At 37.5% G+C, this 20,545-nt stretch overlaps 1 protein-coding gene and 2 pseudogenes across 1 annotated transcript; 1 reads left to right on the forward strand and 2 right to left on the reverse strand.

Moving 5' to 3' along the window:
- Positions 1 to 631: 631 nt before the first annotated feature.
- On the reverse strand, positions 632 to 6,712 carry LOC133864499 (uncharacterized; annotated as a pseudogene).
- A 3,037-nt stretch (positions 6,713 to 9,749) lies between these two features.
- Positions 9,750 to 11,960, forward strand: LOC133864747 (uncharacterized; annotated as a pseudogene).
- A 240-nt stretch (positions 11,961 to 12,200) lies between these two features.
- Positions 12,201 to 18,438, reverse strand: LOC133863668 (AT-hook motif nuclear-localized protein 9-like). Its single transcript, XM_062299709.1, has 6 exons — positions 17,866 to 18,438; positions 16,784 to 17,661; positions 14,211 to 14,278; positions 13,752 to 13,883; positions 13,063 to 13,224; positions 12,201 to 12,630 (listed from the first exon to the last, which is right to left on the reverse strand). Exons 2-6 carry the CDS (start codon positions 17,208 to 17,210, stop codon positions 12,397 to 12,399), a joined length of 1,023 nt encoding a protein of 340 aa, XP_062155693.1. The 5' UTR covers positions 17,211 to 17,661; positions 17,866 to 18,438; the 3' UTR covers positions 12,201 to 12,396.
- Between the last annotated feature and the right edge of the window lie 2,107 nt (positions 18,439 to 20,545).

Consider the following 20,545-nt stretch of genomic DNA (forward strand, 5'->3'; position numbering starts at 1 on the left):
ATAGCGCTTTTTTATTAGATAAAATGCTCCAAGTTGCGAAATCACTCTTAACCAAGTAATAAAATGGACACATCATACCCATTATTTCCTAAAAAATTACAATTACGTCCTAAAAAAAAAAAACTACAAAAAAAAAACAAAAAGCCTCATAGGTGGAAAGAAGGAAACCTCCACCCCGACATAATTAACAAGGATATTAAAGCTAGGCCTCTTGTCAAACACAAGATTTGGGAATAGATTAAGCATGGCTTTTCATTATTCAATCGCACTTAAATTCGAAAATATATTACAATCGATAGAATTTGAGATAAACTTCTTGTTGACATAGACTCATCGGAGATAAACTCCTTTATTGACTCGGACGTCTAAAACACACTAAAAAGCAATAGAAACCTATTATTATTATTATTATTTTTCTACAATTTAAATGCTGATTTTCATTGTCACAATAACACTGTACTAAATAACATTACATATCCTACCAGATGACTGCTACAAAATTAGATGATAATGTAGGCTCCCACTTACATACCTTCTACTATTGAGAGAATGGATAACCATGGAATGTCGTCTTCCTTAATTAGCTTTATTTATTAATTATTTATTTTAAAGTTCCCCCAGTTTTATTGAATTAAGCATCAGACCAGTAAATATCTAAATCTCCCCAGTCACTTTGTGGCACTCCCAAGGCCTTCCAAACAGCTTTGGAGGCATCAACAATGTTGTTAGGACACGGAGGCTGGTAGTCATGGTCAGCATGACACCCCATGGTGGAGTCACACTCATCAACCACCTTCGCCTTAACACTCATTCCGTTGCCATAGATGGTAATATACTTCAAACATGCATCTCCCTTTATTGTTGAACCATCCCGTTGAGAGCGCCACCACCGGCGGTGAACACTTGTAAGTGGTGTAAGGCTTGCCTTCCACGCAGCAATCAGAGTCGTTCTCATGGTTACACTGTCCTGAAGGAGCCCTTTAATTTTACCCCTTATCTTGCCATTGGGCTTGCAAGTCTGAGCCTCAAAGCTTGAACACTTTGTAACAAGAAGAAGAAAGAAGAAGAGAACAAAGACAGTAGAAGACATTTGGTTATTCGTATCTCTTTGTTTATGTTTTAGTGTGAAGATCGAAGTTATACTGGAAGTAGGCTATATATATAGATTAGCAACTCCAAAAATAGATTTCTTTAATCTCAAATTAGGACATATGTCCTAATTTGGGACAATCGTAAAAGGCAAACAAAAGGGTGTTTAAACTTAGTTTTGTATCTTCTCTGTTTGCAGTCGTAGTTTGGGAGAATCGCTAAAGGCATACAAAAGAGTGTGTAAATTACGTCATGATAGATTAGCCTTAGTTTTGTATCTTCTCTGTTTGCAGTCGTAATCTAGGAGAATAGCAAAAGGCATACAGAAGGGCGTGTAAATTATGCCACGATATTATATATATACAGTAGCCTTAGTTTTGTATCTTCTCATGATTGTCATTTGTGCATTGATCTATATCCCTTTAGAATCTTTTGGCAGCCGTGGAGCTTTCAGTTGAAATAAAGCTTAATTAATATACCCAAACGTTATTTGTGTTGGCGTGAGCTGTAAATATGCTAGAATGGAAAGTAAATATTCAAGAATGGAAAATCTACTAGTATGGAAGGAGATGAGCGTGCAGTGATTATAGCTTGATATTAGGCATAATATTTGTATAGACCAAAAATAGGATGAACGTACTTCTATTTAATTGTATTGATTCAATGAAAATACTATGTCAGAAAATTATTCCCTAATTGTTAACATGGTGTCAGAGCAAGGAATTCGATCCTTGCTCCTAGAAAAAACCCTAGACATTCTTGCCTAACCTTGCTCGTTCAGCCATGGCCGACCCTGTCACCGGTTCCGGTGATGACCCACCACCGACCACCTCCATCCTTACCAATCTCACCAACCAAATGACAGAAGTCCTATCTAAAGTTCAGACCCCAACCCATTCCACTGAAAGTTCTACAGCCCCAATTGGTATCAAGTTGGACAGTTCCAACTACGGCCTTTGGTCCCAGGTTGTTGAGATGTATATCTCCGGCAAAGACAAACTGGGATTTACTATCCGCCACCACCGACGATAGACCCATCCTTTCGAAAATGGCGAACAGATAATGCCATCGTCAAAGGATGGCTGATCAATTCTATGGACCCGACACTCATCGGAAATTTCATCCGATTTCCCACTGCTAAAGCAGTTTGGGATGCTATTGCTACAACATTTTTTGATGGAAGTGATATCTCTCAAGTCTACGAAATCCGGCGACGTGTTGCTCGCCTGAAATAAGTCGGTGGCCCCCTTGAGAAGTTCTACACCGATCTACAAGGTTTCTAGCGCGAGATCGACTTCCGGCAGCTGAATCCGATGGAGTGCCCCTCTGACATCCACCACTACAACTCCTTGCTCCAGGAGGACCGCATCTACACCTTCCTCAACGGGATCAACAACCGACTCGACCACATTTGGAGTGATGTGCTCCAAATGTGACCCTTCCCCTCCATCGAGCAAGCCTACGCCCTTGTCCGCCGGGAGGCTGTCCAGTAGGCCGTCATGAGTGCCGACGATCCCCAAACCACCTTGGGGGTAGTTTTGGCCACCAAGGGGCTACGATTGCAGCCGACCCACTGTGCGGCTTCCAGCCAGCACTCGGGCAAATCTTTTGTGACCTCTAGGTCACGTAATACCGAAAATGCCCCTGCTGGGGTTAAATGCTCCCACTATGGAAAACAAAATCACACTAGTGCTACGTGGTTTAAAAAAAAATGGGTATCCTAACTGGTGGTATGAATTGCAGGCAAAGGAAAAAAAGAATTATGGGGGTGTAGATACAAATACCGACATTGTGGCTGTCATGTCAGCCGAACCTCATCTTTCCCTGCTTCCTCAAATCAAGTCCCTAAATGCGAACCTAGTCTCAGATATAGGTAAGATTGGTTCTGGTTTCGCCACCTCCTCCAGTGATGGCAACCGTAATGCTTGGCTCCTTAACTCAGCAGCCACAGATCACATGACCTTTGATGATACAGATTTTACTACGAGATCTACCCCGCAACGCACTTGTGTTAAAAATGCTAATGGGGTAGTCTCCCCGATTACAAGGGCTGGCACCGTGTCCCTGTCCCTGTCCCCTTCTCTCCAATTATCGCATACATTACTTATCCCAACACTCTCACATAAGTTACTATCTATTGGCCAAGCCATTGAAGAATTAAATTGTGTTGTTCTAATTTACTCTCATTTTGGTCTTCTTTAGGATATTCTCACCAAGGAGATAATTGTGCATGGTACTAAAGGGGGGAGGGGGGGCTCTGTTACATGGATGATGTCAACATGGGTCATTTTTTCAAGTATGCAATGATGGACGGGAACGACAAGTCCGGTTATGGCATCAACGATTGGGGCATCCAAATTTTGGTTATCCGAAGCATGTACTTCCTGAACTTTTTTCTAATATGGTGCTCTCTGAATTAAAATGCCCTACTTGTATTGTAGCCAAAAGTCATCGTACTTCTTATTTGCCAAGTTGAATAAAAGCATTGTTCCATTTGCACTTGTTCACTCTGATGTGTGGGGTCCTTCCCCAATTTCTATTGTCTCGGGAGGTCGCTGGTTCGTCATCTTTGTTGATGATTGTGCCTGCATGACATGGCTCTACTTGATGAAAAATAAAGATAAGGTGTTCTCGATCTTTCAATCATTTCATGCGATGATCCAAACTCAATTTTTGGCCAAACTCCAAGTTCTCCACTCTGACAATGGCGGTGAATTTGTTAATCAGAGTTTTCGCACCTATTTCGACCACCATGGACTCATTCATGAGACGTCATGTCCTCAAACACCACAGCAAAATAGTGTGGTTGAGCGAAAGAACATCATATTCTTGAGACAGCCCGAGCTCTACTACATGGAAATCATGTGATGACCCGATACTGGCCTGATGCGGTATCCACCGCTGTCCACCTTCTTAACAGACTTCCCTCCAAAGTCTTGCAGTTTCAGACCCCACTCCAGGTCCTGGCGTCCCATGTCTCCCTACCTACGACCCTCATGCTCCCTCCCCGAGTATTTGGTTGCGTGGCTTATTATGTGCACCTTCACAAGAACCAACGCACCAAACTGGACCCATGTGCTCTACGGTGTCTCTTCTTGGGTTACGCCACGCATCAGAAGGGCTACTGTTGCTATGATCCCTCTACCAGTCGACTCTATATGACTATGGATGTCACCTTCTTGGAATTTGAACCTTTCTTCTCTGCCCCCAATTCTGCCCTTTAGGAGGAGACACATGATGAATAACAGAATTGGGTGCACTCTGACTAGCCGAACAGTAATACAGTGACAGGTGAAGAACCAAATGGTGAAGAAGAAGAGCCACACTCAGGGCTAGTCAAACAGGTAGAACCAAATACACCACCAGAACATGACACACCTTCGGACAATGCAAGCCCCCCCCCCCCCCCCCCCCTTTCGCAGTAGCCACAGGCCCTTCTCCTAAGAATATCCATGAGGTAAGCACACTTGACACACATTTAGATAACAGTAACTTGAATTCTTCTACTGGATATGTACTACCTTTCAGGACAAATCGCGGCAAGCCACAAAAAAGATCACCTGATGATGAAGAGCGAAGATCAAAGTATCTAATTGCCAACTACATGTCGACCAAGAGATTATCTGAACCCCTCAGAGGATTTGTGCACGTACTTTCCTCAATTCAAGTCTCAGCTGGAATTCAGGAAGCCTTGTCTAATCCAAAATGGACACAGGCAATAAATGAAGAAATCGAGGCATTACTAGAGAATGACACATGGACCTTAGTTCCACTACCTGAAGGGAAGAAGGCAGTAGGATGCAAATGTGTATTCTCCGTCAAACACAAGGCAGATGGATCAGTAGAAAGATACTTAGATACAAAGCAAGATTGGTGGCAAAAGGCTATACACAAACATATGGGGTCGACTATCAAGCCGAGCCTATTCGACAGTAGAGTCGGGCTACTAACAAACTCCAATGCTTGGCAGTGGCTGATTCCCACAAACGTGCGTGCAAAAATGAAGAGTTTAAATCTAGAAAACTATTTACGGTTTTCGTTTTCCAAAAATTAAAGGCTGCTTTTACGGTCAAACTGAAAATAATTTCCGTTAACCATTATTTTCACCCTCACCAAACATTAAAAAATGCTGAAAACATTTTCCAAAAGAAATTTACGTACATTAAAACAAACGGAGCATAAAGGAATCGACCGCTTTAATGGTTGAATTCAATAATGGTAATGGGCATTTCATGAGAAGTACTCCAAGAGACGAGTCATTGGCATACTAAAATGTTCTTATATATTTGAGATAATGAGATTGTTTATTACTTCCTCTTCAAACTATGGACCGACCCGTTAAATTCATGGGACAACCAAACAAGGCCCCGAATAGTCTGAGCACAAATCATAAAATAAATAAACCTAACCAAATACCACAAAAATCATTTACAGATTCAAATCAAACTCATGAAAAACAAAAAGGAAAACCCTCACTAATCAACGACGACATAAGGGCATAATTATATTTTTCTTTTTTATATTCATTCCTGTTATTTATTTAACAGGAATATCAACGGAAGCATCAGATTTAAAATAAGGGAAAATTGTACCATATATTAGTCACGGCCTTGTGATTGACTTAAATTACAAAAATACAAGTGATCCTCATCACTCGATTTCCCTAATTAATTCAATGAGACAAAATTTTGTATCCTTTAGAATCTTGGCACCTAGCCTAGCTAGCCGATGAGATTCAGATGAGCTGATATAAAGGTTAACATCCGAAGTTCATAAGGAGCCCTACTCATATATATATATATATATATATATGTAAGTCACATTCACATTCACAAAATAAGCATCAACGTAATTAACGTTAACGTTGGATATATCAGATCGATATATTGAAGACTTTATTTTTCTAAAATTATTCTTTCGAAGTCTCGATGTGCTTTATTTTCTTGTGCATGATATATATATATTAGTAGTTATATCATGCACATACATAACGCCTTCCTCCTTAATGAATTAAGCATCAGACCAGGAAATATCTAATTCTCCCCAGTCGTTTTGTGGAACTCCCAAGGCCTTCCAAACAGCTTTGGAGGCATCAACAATGTTGTTTTGACATGGAGGCTGGTAGTCATGCTCCGCATCGCACCCCTCAGTGGAGTCACACTCATCAACCACCTTCGCCTTAACACTCTTTCCATTGCCGTAGATGGTAATATTCTTCAAACATCTCCCTTTATTGTTGAACCATCCCGTTGAGAGCGCCACCACAGGGGTGTCATCCGAGTGGTACTGATTGTCACATTCCGACGGTCCACCTCCATCGCCACCTTTCTGGAAGCTGTTGAGAGTTAGCGTGGCCTTTGTACGGCCGGCCAGTACTGGCGGTGAACACTTGTAAGTGGTGTAAGGCTTGCCTTCCACGCAACAATCAGAGTTGTTCTCTTGGTTACACTGTCCTGGAGGAGGCTTTTTACCTCTTATCTTGCCACTGGGCTTGCAAGTCTGAGGCTCAGCGCCAGACCACTTTGTAACAACAAGAAGAAAGAAGAAGAGAGCAAAGACAGTAGAAGAAATTTGGTGATTCATCTTCTATATATTCGCTCTCTCTCTCTCTCTTTCTCTGTGGCTATGTTTTTGTGTGAGGAAGAGAAACTGGAAGTAGGCTATATATAGATTTCTTTAATGTAAAATTACGACATGTTTGCAGTCTTCCCTTCTCAGACAGTACCATATTAATGTTTCTTTGAAATATCAGTTGGTATTTTAAAAGTATAATGATTCATGGACAGGAACAGCTCGCGCGAGACAAAATGTCCAAAACCATATAAAAGGGCGTGTTGATTACGCCACGATATACATCAATATATAAGCTTCAATTTTCGTGTAGAAGATCTAGAAGAAGACGAAGACTAGAAAATTAGAAATTAAGTTCAAACCCAAAGTGAACGGAATGGGAACATCTCCTTAATTTCTTTTTTGGATTTATTGTGATCAACTAGCTAGTCAAGCAATGATCAGTACTGGGAATAATCATTTTAATTAGCCTCACATCCAATGAAATGATTATGAATGGAACCATTTTTCAGACATCCCTTTATGATCACTTGCAAAACTATTGACATCATGTGGAATTTAAGAGGCAATTTGCAAATTAAGCGTGGATTCTTTGGATTTGTGGAAAATGTCGTTACTTCTCCTTTATTTCTCACTGTCTACTTTTCTTGAATTTATTCTTGGTCAGTCGAGAAATTTGATATGTGCACGAAAACATGATCCACAATTAGGATCAAGGACAACAATTTCCTTACTTCCAATATTACATATGCTACTTGGAATACATCACTTATCTATCTTTTCTTTTTCTTTTTTTGATATGTCCACGTAAGGAAGGAGAAGGGATTCAAACTAGTAACCTTCTCTTCATGAGGCATGATTTCCAGCCGATTGAATATATATATATATAGTCCTATGTGCATCTCAGATGATTCAGATCCCTTAATATATAATTAAATCAACGAAACAAAATTGTACATTCTTTAGAATCTTAATTACGGCAGCGAATCATGAGCTGAAATAAAAGCTTAATATATAAACTTTTTATATGTTAAGAATCTCAAAATTTCATCGCAAAACACGCCTTGAAGAAAGGGTGGATCCTTTTTGTCTTAATTAAAGTGCATGTTGCAACCACCAACCTGACAAACAAACACAATTGCTCGTTTGATAATATTTTTTAAAGGCAATTTTTGCCTTTTATTGTAATGTGACATAAAATTACAAGTAATTTTGAGTATTTTGCAAGAATATTTTTGTGTAAAGTTGTTTGTTAATATTTTTATTTTATTTTTTGTTAAAAAGCAAAAAGATAAGTCTTAAAAAAAATTAGCAAACGAGCTCGATCATGTGGTAATTTTTATAATCGATATCATTAGATTTTATTTTATTTTATTTTTGTATAATTTCGTATCTTTATCTTTATCTAAAAAATAATGAGAATGAATATTTTGGTATATATTTTTATGCTGATCACTGCAAAAACAGTATAAAATTATATATTGCCAAACAAGAGATCGATATATCGATCCTTTGATCCACAAACATCCAATGGAAAACACCCAGTACACATTGGGAAATCCTAGAAAAGAAGGATCCTAAATCGAGCTTAAATTTGTTCTTGTCATTTTCTAATCGGATGGAGACATTTAATTTTGCTGTCTCCCTACATGTTTTAATTAGAACCATATTTCTGGTTAATCTTATAGAACAATACAAATAAGCGTGATTAGCAAGAGAAAACCTTTACAAAATTAGAACAATTAATCATCCCGGCCTAATTTAGTTTTTGTAATTTAGGATAGCGTTTCCAAACGAAAATGATACAAATTCATCCTCTACACATCTCGTATATATCTCATTAATTTTAAGAATTCACATTAAATCCCACAAATCTAATTATGGTGAATTTAAAACTGAGTTGTATAGAGTTGGCCGGTTTTGTGTATAGAGGCAAAATGCGAACATTAATGTTTTTCAAATTTCAATCAACAAATTTTCTCCTTTGCTCTATCTATGATTTTTAAAAATTATCTGAAAGAACAAGCAAGTGTTACAAGATAAGTAGAGATGATGATGCCAATGGAAATAGTTGTGGGCAACGGTAGTATATATATATGATCATCATATATGGAAACACTATTGACCTCCAATATAATGCTGATAACAAAATTTTAGTTATTGAGATTGCAAGTAATAGCATGTACAAATCAACCTTCCCTTTTTTCGTTTTTTAAACCTCAAAAAGAATTTTGAACGCGTTCGAACGGAATCTAGCCTCGTTCAAATAAACACATGGCATGACTGCGTTAAATTAAGCCAAATCTCACCTACTCACACGTGTGAATAATTTGGGACATCCATCTTCACCTCCTGCTCTCGTGGGGCGCTGCCATGTGGAGATATATTTATGCCATTCTCGTTTGAATGAACATGTGTCTCATTCGAACGAACTTCCTCATATTCGAATCTTAGCCGTCCATTTTCTCTCACGAGCGCGTAGGACTGCCACGTGGAGTCTGGAGATTCCTTTCCATACGTGGGTCTTGTTTATTTAGCAAAATATATGGTACCCCCCCAAAGACGCCATAACTAAGTAGAAAATATGCACAATGAGAGTAAGCTAGTTTTCTAGTTTTACTTGAGGCCACAAAAAGGTGACTCTAACACCCTGTAGAAATTTATGATATATAATAAGAAAATCAAGCGGAAGCTAGAGAATAAGCAAATATTTAGGATTAATATTCTTGTTTGTGAATTTAATTGTTTAATTAGTATTTAACAATTCCGAGCAAGTAGAAAATGTGATGACGTTGATGTTGTTAAGATATATGAGAGGATAAAAAGGGTTACAACTTTTTTCATTTTTTGCCGACCAAACAAAGGAACAGGGGAAAGAACGTTCAAAGCATATACAAGTTAGCTTTCAAGTCAAAACATTCCAAATACTTACGATGTCATACGACGTACGTACAACGTAATTTTTGTCATTGATCAAAACATGTATATTTTGATCAGGCATTTGCAATAAATACCTGCTCAAAAAGTTCATCAATGCATCAAGCAATTCTCCTATTAACAAAGAAGAGAGACAAAGAGAGAAAGAGAGAATGAAGAGCTTGTGCTTTCTCCTACTAGTCATTCTCCTCTTAACTAGCTGCCTGGACGTTGAAGCTCAGAATTGACGCCCAAGCGGCAGAATTAGGGGAAAGAAGGCCCCTCCAGGACAATGCAACCAAGAGAATGACTCGAATTGTTGTGTTGAAGGCGAGATGTACACGACTTATCAGTGTTCATCACCACTGTCTAGCCACACTACGGCCTATCTCACCCTTAACAGCTTCAAGGATAGAGGAGATGGCACGATCTGTCAGAATGTGACAACCAGTACCGGCCACTCTGATGACACGCCCGTGGTGGCGCTATCCACCGGATGGTTCAACAAAAAGGGCAGGCGTTTTAACAACGTCACCATAAGCGCCAAAGGGCGGAGCGTGGCGGCCATGGTGGTGGATGAGTGTGACTCGATTATGGGGTGTGATCCAAACCATGATTATCAGCCTACATGTGCTAACAACATTGTTGATGCCTCCAGGGCTGTGTGGGAAGCCTTGGGTGTGGCTCGTGACAATTGGGGTGGGTTGGATATATATTACATGGGCAGACGCTTAAGTTTCACATAGATGCTTGTATCATGAAAGCTTGCATCATGTTTTTCATGTGCCTTTTTAATAGCATTAATATATAAAGTATTTTTCTCATGTTGGACAAATATTATTTTTAGAGACTGTATTGGAGAAAATATTATCACAGTAAAAGACGAAAAAAGGTTCTCAGATCTTTTACCCCCGAAAAACTTGAAAACAAATCGTCTATCAACTAAGCCTAATACATTAGTTTGAATAAGTTGAGACAATTCAATTGTGGTTTGCTATAACTGTATTCAGAATTTTCTATTGTGGTTGATTTTTTGGATTTAGCTACTCCAGAGTGATTTTAGGTTCCTATAACTGCTGCAATATATATATATATTTATTTTTTGATTGTTGCTGCATATTGAGTGTTACTGTGCTTGGGTTGGATTTCGATCCTTTCAACAAGGAAAAAGTGGCCATTTATTGAAGGAAGATAATGCTTGAATGTTCCAAAATTTCTCTCCTGTCAACATAAACGAAGACAAACAGCTCGCTATATATGACGAGATTTTTATGAAACTACACGACAAGAGGAAGAAGTGGCCAAGTTCTCCGGAGCTTCACTAAGTTGTGCTCGTACGTTCCAAAATTTCTCTCCTGTCAACATAAACGAGAGTGAAAGCTACAGGCTGGTTGTGCGGTGAAGGAAGGGATAGATAATTGTGTTCTACTTGTGCATGTTTGTTTTCTTTTATGTTTTGTTCCTCCTCTGGGTCACACTTTGATGCTCATATTCATTCATATATCTTTGTCATGTTTCACATTTTCCAACTTTGTTTCTGTTAAACTGATCATAAGCGAGCTGGTCCTGATCGAGCAATCTCGAACTAATTACTTTGCCTTATCCCATGATGATTATATTGATTCATTCATATATGTGTAATTTTTGCTATAAATACCTGCTCAAAGTTCATCTATGCACCAAGCATTCTCCTTTCAACAAGACAGAGAATGAAGAGCTTGTGCTTAAGTGCATGCATCTTTTCTCCTACCAGTCATTCTCCTCTTAACAAGCTGTCTCGACGTTGAAGCTCAGGAATGCAGTCCAAGCGGCGTAATGAGCGGAACAAATCCCCCTCCTAGACAATGCAACCAAGAGAATCACTCTGAATGTTGTGTTGAAGGCAAGATGTACACAACTTACAAGTGTTCGCCACCAATGTCTAGCCAAACTAAGGCCGTTCTCACCCTCAACATCTTTGAGGAAGGAGGAGATGGCCGTAATAAATCACAATGTGACGAAGAGTACCACTCTAACGACACACTCGTAGTGGCACTATCTACCGGATGGATGGTTCAACGAAAGGGGCAGGTGTAATAAGACGATCACCATAAGTGCCGCCAATGGGCGGAGCGTAGTGGCCACAATGGTGGATCAGTGCGACTCAACTATGGGGTGTGATCAAGTGCATGCTTATCAGCGTCCATGTGATAACAACATTGATGATGCCTCTAGGGCTGTGTGGGTAGCCTTGGGTGTGCCTAGTGACGATTGGGGTCGGTTGGATATTACATGGTCAGATGCTTTGAAGTTTCACATAGATGCTTGTATAAGTTGTATCATGAAAGCTTGTCTCGTGCTGCTATGGTTGCTGTCTTAAGGTGATGGAATGTACTTTGAATTCTCTTTTGTGTGCTATATATTAAATATACTTCTTATGTTCTACTTAATACAGTTGCTACTGCTTAGTGCTTTCTACTTGTTCATCTGTCTTTTTTTCCAGATTATTGAAGGAAAAAACTCTTTTCCTAAAAAGTGCTTGATATTAGTTTACTACGGAATAATGATCATTATAGAGTGATATTTTCAATCTAAGTTTCTTGGTTAGAACTGAAAAGAAGATACAGAATGCTGGAAATCATGAATGTCTCGTTCTCAAACTAAATTTCCATTAAGCTGCAAAAATATGAGTACAGCCCATTGTCTATGATGGGTAAATGAAGTCAGAGTTATAGAATGCCAAAATCAAGTGGCTTCCTGTCATTGGAACATCGAGAAAATCAGATTCAGGTGGCAATGAAAGTGAAATTTATATACATTGCTCATTATCTATCAACATGGTCACCCGCGCATCAAATCAATGTCGGCATGGACATTACGCATCTCCACTCCCCTTGATCCTGGCCAAACACCCATTGAAGAGGTTGGGCTGAGATTTTGAGCCGGTGGAATACCAGTTAGTGCATCTGGATTGTCAGCAGCTGTTTGATGTTCCGAGTTTATCGCACCTTCTGAAGCTTCCTTTTTCTTGCTCTTTGTCTTTGAACCACCCCATATGAAGCTACCCACAATCACCTGAAGTCATCCATCACCATTTGAGCCTCAAAAAAAAAAGAAACTTGATTCATGTATTCCTATCATATTGGCTTATGGACCAAAATCACATGCCCAATACCCAGGCTTAAAGCATAAACAGTCATAGTTCAGCTGACTGTAACAGATTGCTTATTCAAAATTATTTGTTTTGATAAATAATTCAATCCCAATAAGAATTACAGAGAGACGCAACCCAAATACATGGTAAGTATACAAGAGAAACACTAAATTAAAAAAGTTAATTCAATTTTATTATCAGTTCTTCTCTAGAATTTATGTGGCGAAGTTCTCCCGCAGCTCATCCTTGTGGTAGATTCACTAATCTATCCCAATGAATTAAATAGCTGGTAGGAAGGAGCGAGCTGAAAATCGAGAACAATGGTATAGAAGATAAATCAATCGCGAAAATACCTGAACAGGACTCGCTGCAATAAGCATTCCCCCAACTCCTCCGCCAATGACACGACCATCAGGACTGGCAAGGGAGACACTAAGACCACCAGTTCGGTTGCGAGACCCACCACCATCTGTGAGCAAGTAAGAGCCTGACAAACACAATATCTCAAATCGCCCCTACAGAATTCAAATCCACCAAATAATTTTCTCATTAGAGGCACAACAATATACACAATTTTTTTAAAAACAAAAAAGCACCTAAGAAACTAAGGGGGCCAGAGAACAAGAGCATAACACTATTTAAATGATTGTAGAGAGGTTGATAACTGAACAAAATTCGCAGAGTAAATACATAAATGATGACTGAGATGAAAGAAGCGTACATGCCCAAGCCATATCCTCACTCACTACTCAAGCCTCAAATTGAGACATCATCCTCTAGTAACAACATTCGTAGGTTTGAGCATAGTCATTGAGCTCATAATCCAGGCATAAACCTCAATTTATCCCAAAAGCTTAAGCTTGAAGGAAATAGTAAATTTAATCATTTAATTAATATTCTAAACCTCCCCCTTGAGGCCCAACATGTGAAATATTTAATAAATAAATAGAAGTTCCACAAAGCACCAGCATTGTTCTCCATCATGTATCAGATCATGCCCAGAACTGTCAATATTTATATAAATAGAATAAAGTGCTCAAACCTCATATGTGACAGTGCCACCAGACATTGAAGGCTGACGAAGAGTCACAGTGGAGACAGCACCATTGGCTGACAATACGCATATAGCTCTTGGCCCCTGCTGCGAAAATGACATTATTTTTGTTGCAATGTCCTACAGCAAAAGACAATCAAACTTCAATCAACAACATAAAATGCAAAACATACCACTCTAAAAAGACAGCAGCGTTTTTGGGACTAATGAACTGAAAGACATAATAGCTTCTATTAGATCTGAAAGCAAGCAGAACAATATCAATTTTCTTAGTCCATTCCTTATCCAGGGCACTGTTGTACATTGACCTAAATCTGGAGAAATTGCTTTTGGGTTCGCATGGTAGTCCAGAACTTTCAGAACAAATTGCTATTTCCTTGAGTATTGAAAAATCTGAAATTAAAAGCTTTAGACACCAATAGTAATTGATAAGAGAAAATCGCATACTTCTCCAATTGCAATGGTGATGATATGTGGAGTAAAACCCATCCCAGCCGAACCAGACAGCCATTCACCTATCAAAACAGTCAACCATTTGCTACATCATTCATTTACTAGGAAGTACTCGCACGATAAAGAAACAGATATATAAAGTATACATATCAAATGAATATTCCCAAGCTCACTCCACAAGGCAGAATGTACTCTCACAGACAACTAAATTATCAGAAAAAGAAAAAAGGTAGCTAAAATTTTACATTCTAGCCATATAATTGCCTTAGGAAAACCAAATAATAAACTTGTGAAACTGAGATAGCAAGCATATGAATATAACATATCACATCGATAAGTTCAGAAGGATGGATTTCAAACTTATCACACATAGTAATAATTTTTTTGACAAGTAAAACTCATTGTGATAATAAGAATAATATACTGACACATATATACAAAATAAAAGCATGTACTGACACATATATACATAATTTTGTTAAGATATACACTTGGCGCCATCACTCATGCCCTGTCCTTCAGCTCCTTTGAAAGGTTTTACAGTGGATGGTGATTCCTGATTAGGACATGAATCTGGAATATTAATCTGCAGTTAATGCCCCTACAAATTCTCAGTGGAGTTCCATCAATGTTCTCATGCCCCTGAGATTCTGAGAATATAAAGATCTAACTGTGCATGACTATTGGATCAGAATCCTATTCGTTTTCTTGGGTGAGTTTTTCTGAGATATGGTGATGGACATTTTGAATAGGTATTGACGCTGCAGGGGAAGCAACGGTGGTGAAGATAGGTGAGGGGTTGGAGGTTTGAGTGGAATCGGTTTCAGATGTTGGGATAGCCATTGACGTTTGTCATGAAAGGCTCTGATACCATATAGAGACTTAGATTGCTTTGTAATTCTGCATAACATGTATGGCAGTAGTTGTATTTATAGAAGAATCCAAAACATCTAGATAATCACTAGAAATAAACTATCTATCTAATCTGAACGTATAACTCTAGAGTCCTAGTAGATTACATTCACAACTAGTCTAGAGTTAATCTAAATAGAAGTCTAACTAGAAGAGTCTTTGTTTAACTCTAAAGCTTTATCAGAATCCTTATTCAAGTCTATAGCATTATCTTTAGCCGAATAGGATTCTGATCCAATAATGACTTGTTAAAAATGGGCGGCTTGCTACTTTTCTCTTAAAAACCAACCTATGTCTATATTACATAGCAATGTCGTCACCCAGAGGTCTTCACTTCTGAGTTTTTTAAGTCTAAACGTTGCACACCAATTTCTCAAATCTAACACAATATCAAACATAATTTTCCCGGGAAAAAAAATGCAGGTTGACCAAGGATTAAAATAAAAGAAATGATACACATACTGCCAGGTGCTCACTTCCTGACGTGGCAGTGAAAATTAACATTGGATGCTACATGTAATTTCATTTGTTATTTTATCAAATTGTGCTACACTTGGGAGTATGGGTAGAACTCCTCTTAAAATAATCAATATAGACACATTATTTCAAACATGTTAGTTCCATGAAATTCCTGAAAAGTTGTTAATTCATTATATCTACATGCATGCATATAAATGATGTGTCATTGGAATTGTCTCTGAAAATTTGAAATATCATGGAAAATGAGCACAATATAGAGCAAAATGAAGAGAAGATGGAGAAAAACAAATAACAAAAGAATTAAGGTAAGTCGGTCTTAGAGGCTTACATCCATCATGTACAACATCCAAGAAACTGCATCTTTATTATTGACTTGTTGATAATACAATACGATGAACCCATATTTCTAACAGGATTTACACAATTCAAAATAAAAAATTGACTATCAACTCTTCACAAAATATTTTTTAATTCGAATTTCAAATCAATATAACTGTTTGCTCCAATTCTGCAATTAACTCTTAGCAATCAATCCCTTGATTTATTATTCATAATAAGGAATGTGAACCATACTTCAACAGTCACTAATGTCTAAGTTTGTTCTTTATCTCATCGATACCATGTTGGATATCATTGAGGCTACAATTTTTTACCACATCAATAGCAAAAGTATAAAGGCCAAAACCCTTTCATTCTAATTCACTCTCTCGTAATTTTTATCCATTTTAAGTTGAAATTTCAATTGTTTAAAGTTTTTCAATTTTTAACTCCAAAATTCAAGAGAAAAAGGGACCATGATAGGATTCCCCGGACGTTGTTTAGGTCCATTAATCCTTAAAGTAGGTCAAGGTTTACATCCATAGACCAATAAACTCCTGTGTACAATAAGGTTGTGGGAGTTAATAGATCTACAATTAAACATGTGAGTTTGAGGCATAGGCAGGTACAAACCGGGGTCCAACTCACCTTATAAGTACAGTACAGATGATGCAAAGCTATCATAAGAATTAACAAGCATAACCTCAGTCAGTTAACAATTTTTCTGATGACTACATGCAAGAGCTAAAAGATTGAAAGCAAATAAGATGGAAATGTACAAAATGCAATGTAGCGCTTAGGATAATGATGGTCAACATGAACAGACCACATAAATCCAATTGGCCACAGAAACTTACCGAGAGAAGCTAATTGTTGCTTCCTTCCAGTCCCCGGTGGCCGTCCTCTACCCCGCTTTTGGGATGACGTTATTGAACTCTTTCCTGGATGAGTAGACGATGAGGGAGACAATGCCAATGACACAGTCCCATCAGGTCCATATTTCCTTGGCCTTCCCCTTTTCCTCTTCACAGGCTCATTCTGTGGCACCGCAGATGGTGCACCCACATTGACACTGTGAGGTGAAATTGAAGAAGAAGGCTCCACTTGTAATGTTGATCCGATAGTATTTCCACCAATGTTGGATTGAAATTGTATATTTGGATTAGACAAGGAACGAATGCCCGGTGATCCCTGTAACCCCGCCTGCGTTCCAGACCCAGCCATTCCACTGGGCATATAATAAGATGTAGACCCTGATAATGCCATAGGGTCCCTTCGATCCATGCATTTACTTCAAATAACTTACACTCAGAAATCTTTCACAAGCAACCTTGACCCAAGCTTCAATTCACTCCAAGTTTTTTAACCTCCTCTCTGTTCTAATGCTAAAAATACAAAGACAAATTCCCCACAAGAACTTGTTTTTGGAATAATGTAAAAATCTATGAAGCACAATTTGTAACCAGTGAACAGGGTTTCCTATAGGGTACTTTTTCTTTTTTCTTTTCTAATCTCTTACAGGGTACTTCAATATTTTAGAATAAACAAGGAAAAGCAATAGGAAACACTTTCAAGCATTCAAAACTCGAAGTGATTCCCAAATCTGCTTCAATTCAAAACGAGAAAGTTCCAAGCAGATACATTGTCCCCAAAAACAACCAAACTAAGAGATGAAGCTCCTTAAATCTAGATATTGCAAAACAAGAAAAGTGAAACACCCTGTTCAAAGCACTAGCTGCATAAGTACAAAGGAACAAAATATCAACACCCAAAGAACAAAAAAAAAGTAAGGATAAATAAAGGAATAAATTAAAATGGCCAAAAATCAAAGGAAAACCCAAGATTTTAAGCACCTAAACAAGCAGAAAGAAAGAAGACAAGTCTGAAAATCAAGTAAGTCAAATCGAAGACAAAAATGGAAGCTACTTTTACAGCTTACCAAACTACAGGGCACAACAAGAAGGCTTCATGTTGAAGTTATAGAACAAAGAAGACTGAAACAGGTCCACTCCCACCAACCCATTGGTAAAACCTTAAACACCACGCATCCTCTAAGGCAAACCCAAACAAACAAAACCCTTGCAAACCAAGCTCAAAGCCTTCAAACCCAACACCCACCCAAAAAGAAAAGAAAAAAGAAAAACAAAAATTGAAAAAGGGTCAAGTCAATGCCATTAAAGAGCTCAACCCCAGGTTAACTGTGAAAATGCAAAAGACAACAATGGTGAATTTCGGTTAAAGGTCGAACAGGTCACAAAGACCCAATCTTTAGAAGAAACAACCCGGGGGAGGAATGTGTGAGGAAATTGAAAACAGAGAGGGAGAACAAGATCACATTTAGCGAAGTGGGTTAAAGGTAGAACAGTTTTGTGTGTGAGAATTTTTGAAGGGAGAGAGGGAATTAAAGGTCGAACAGTTTCTGCAAAATGTTTTTAAGGCCACAGTGTCTGCGGAGAAAGCATTTACTACAACAGAAGAAAAGCAAAGAGCTCTGGACACAAGTCCTTATCGGATTGCATTTTTATTTTTTTTTCTTTTTTCTGGGGCAGAGCCCTCTCTCTCTCTATCTCTATCTATCTAAAAAGCTATTTATCTTTATTTCTCTCTCTCTCTCTCTTCTGTGTTTTAGTTTGTGTGGGCGATGATGCTCTGCTTTTACTGTGGGCTTCAGAGAGTGATAGAGAGAGGTTGAGAAGCAAACAAAAACTTGAACAGAAGAAAAGCGCTTCTCTTTGGATAATGCTGATTATTTTCTTTTTCTAATTTCTTAAAAAAAAATTTAAAAAAAAAAAATCAAACAAAATTCTTTTTTTATGTAGATAATATTGTGGGCCTCTGTAACTGTGGGCGTGCTAGACAGAGGAAGGCCTTTTAATGTCCACAATATTGACCATTTCGTCGGCTATGTCTGCCAACACACTCGTTTGTTTTCTGGATAGAATTTGAATTTGAATTTGAATTTGAAAATGGTGGTTAATTTTTGTGAGAATAAAAACTAATTATTTATTTAAAAGAAATAATTAGAGTGATCGTGTAGCCACCTTAGATAGAGGGAGTGAACGAGCACATTTCTTTGTCTAAGAATGCGAGAAAGATATTTTTTATCGAATGCCTCGTCGCATGCATAATGCATTCATTGCGGTGCACCGTTTTTCAGCGGCCCAATTATCAAACAATATCACAAATACAAACCGCCTTCAACTAGGAGAGGTTTCAACTGCCCAATTATCAAACGACATTACAAACACAAACCGCCTTCAAGGTGCCCTTCTCCTTAGCCTTTTGGTTGAGGAATTATGGGACCGAATCTATTTAGATCAATTTCTTATTTTCTTTTTCGGTCTTAATCTCTTAAAAGGCTCAATAAAATTTACTCATCTTCTTGTGTTTCCTACACACAAAATCAAAATCAAAATCAAAATCAAAATCAAAAATAAAAATAAAAATAAAAGAAAAGAAAAGAGTTGAATAATGTGATTCAAGTGGGACATAGTGGTCTAAGGTTTCTTGACCACTCCAAGTAGGATAGATGGTAATTTGTCTACTATAATGGCCCTCACCCTAATTTGAACTGTCACCATCTATTCTATTAGGATAAAAATGATAACGGAGAGCACTTTAGTTTTACAGTTTTTACTACAATTTCTTCATAAACTCACCTAATCGTTTTAATGACCGTCACGAGTGAAAACCTTAAGCAACAAAAATTTTACAGATAATTTAATTGTTTGTAAATAACTTATAATAAAAATTGTAATACCTAAAAATAAAAAAATAAAAAAAAATACTCATTTTTTGTGTTTCCTTTGTTACTTGTGCCAAAATTTTACAAAAAATGAAAATTTTAGGGAAAATGATAACAAAGCTGCTTATCTACTCTCTTTTTTTTTTCTTTTTTTTTCTTTTTTTTCAATAACAAAGGGCCAGTATCAATCTTTAAAAATAAAAAATAAAATAAAAAATTGAGAGGTTGGAATATATTTGATTGTCTTGTTACAGCTGATATTTGACTTCAACATTCTTAACCAACACAGTAGCCCCACAAATCATTAAATCACGCATTTAATAGACACATGGTCTGCTTTGAAAAAAAATTTTAAAAAAAAAGACACATGGTCAAATTGGATGTTCCTAGTTTTTGTGGTTAGGAAAAAGAAACCTATGTAAACAATGATGACCTTTTATTTCCTACTATTCTCATTTAATAAGACGTGTGATATATGCATTTGTTTTTATAATTAGTTCTCATAATTTGCATGACTGTTTAACCATCTTCCTAATTCTATTGGACAGCCTACTGTAATGTAAAATGGTTTAAAATTATTACATGCATTATTATTTAAAAAAGCTGAGAAAATAAAAAATTACAGTGATTCGATGTTACACACTCATTTACTATTAAGGAAAAAAAAAAAAAAGCCCAAAAATAATACATCTTTCTTTTATTATGTCATAATATTTCAATATAAAAGACTCATATTTTTTTAAAAAAAATAAAAAAATAAAAAATTGGTAACTTTATATTTATTTATATTGAGGTAAATGTAGGGGTGTCCCACCTCTTTTTTGTATTTTCTTTCCCATTTTAATGCGTTCTCACTCTTAAAAAAGAAAGTCCA

This window comes from Alnus glutinosa, chromosome 3 (genome assembly GCF_958979055.1).
Source record: "Alnus glutinosa chromosome 3, dhAlnGlut1.1, whole genome shotgun sequence".
In the NCBI taxonomy this organism is placed as follows: domain Eukaryota; kingdom Viridiplantae; phylum Streptophyta; class Magnoliopsida; order Fagales; family Betulaceae; genus Alnus; species Alnus glutinosa.

Excerpts from the sequence above, each read along its gene's own strand:
- LOC133863668 (XM_062299709.1), bottom strand. The coding sequence starts at position 17,210 with ATGGATCGAAGGGACCCTATGGCATTATCAGGGTCTACATCTTATTAT. Across the intron at positions 13,225-13,751 it reads GTGGCACTGTCACATATGAG|GGGCGATTTGAGATATTGTG; the intron begins GTTTGAGCACTT and ends TGAATTCTGTAG. Across the intron at positions 12,631-13,062 it reads TTGCAGCGAGTCCTGTTCAG|GTGATTGTGGGTAGCTTCAT; the intron begins GTATTTTCGCGA and ends GGATGACTTCAG.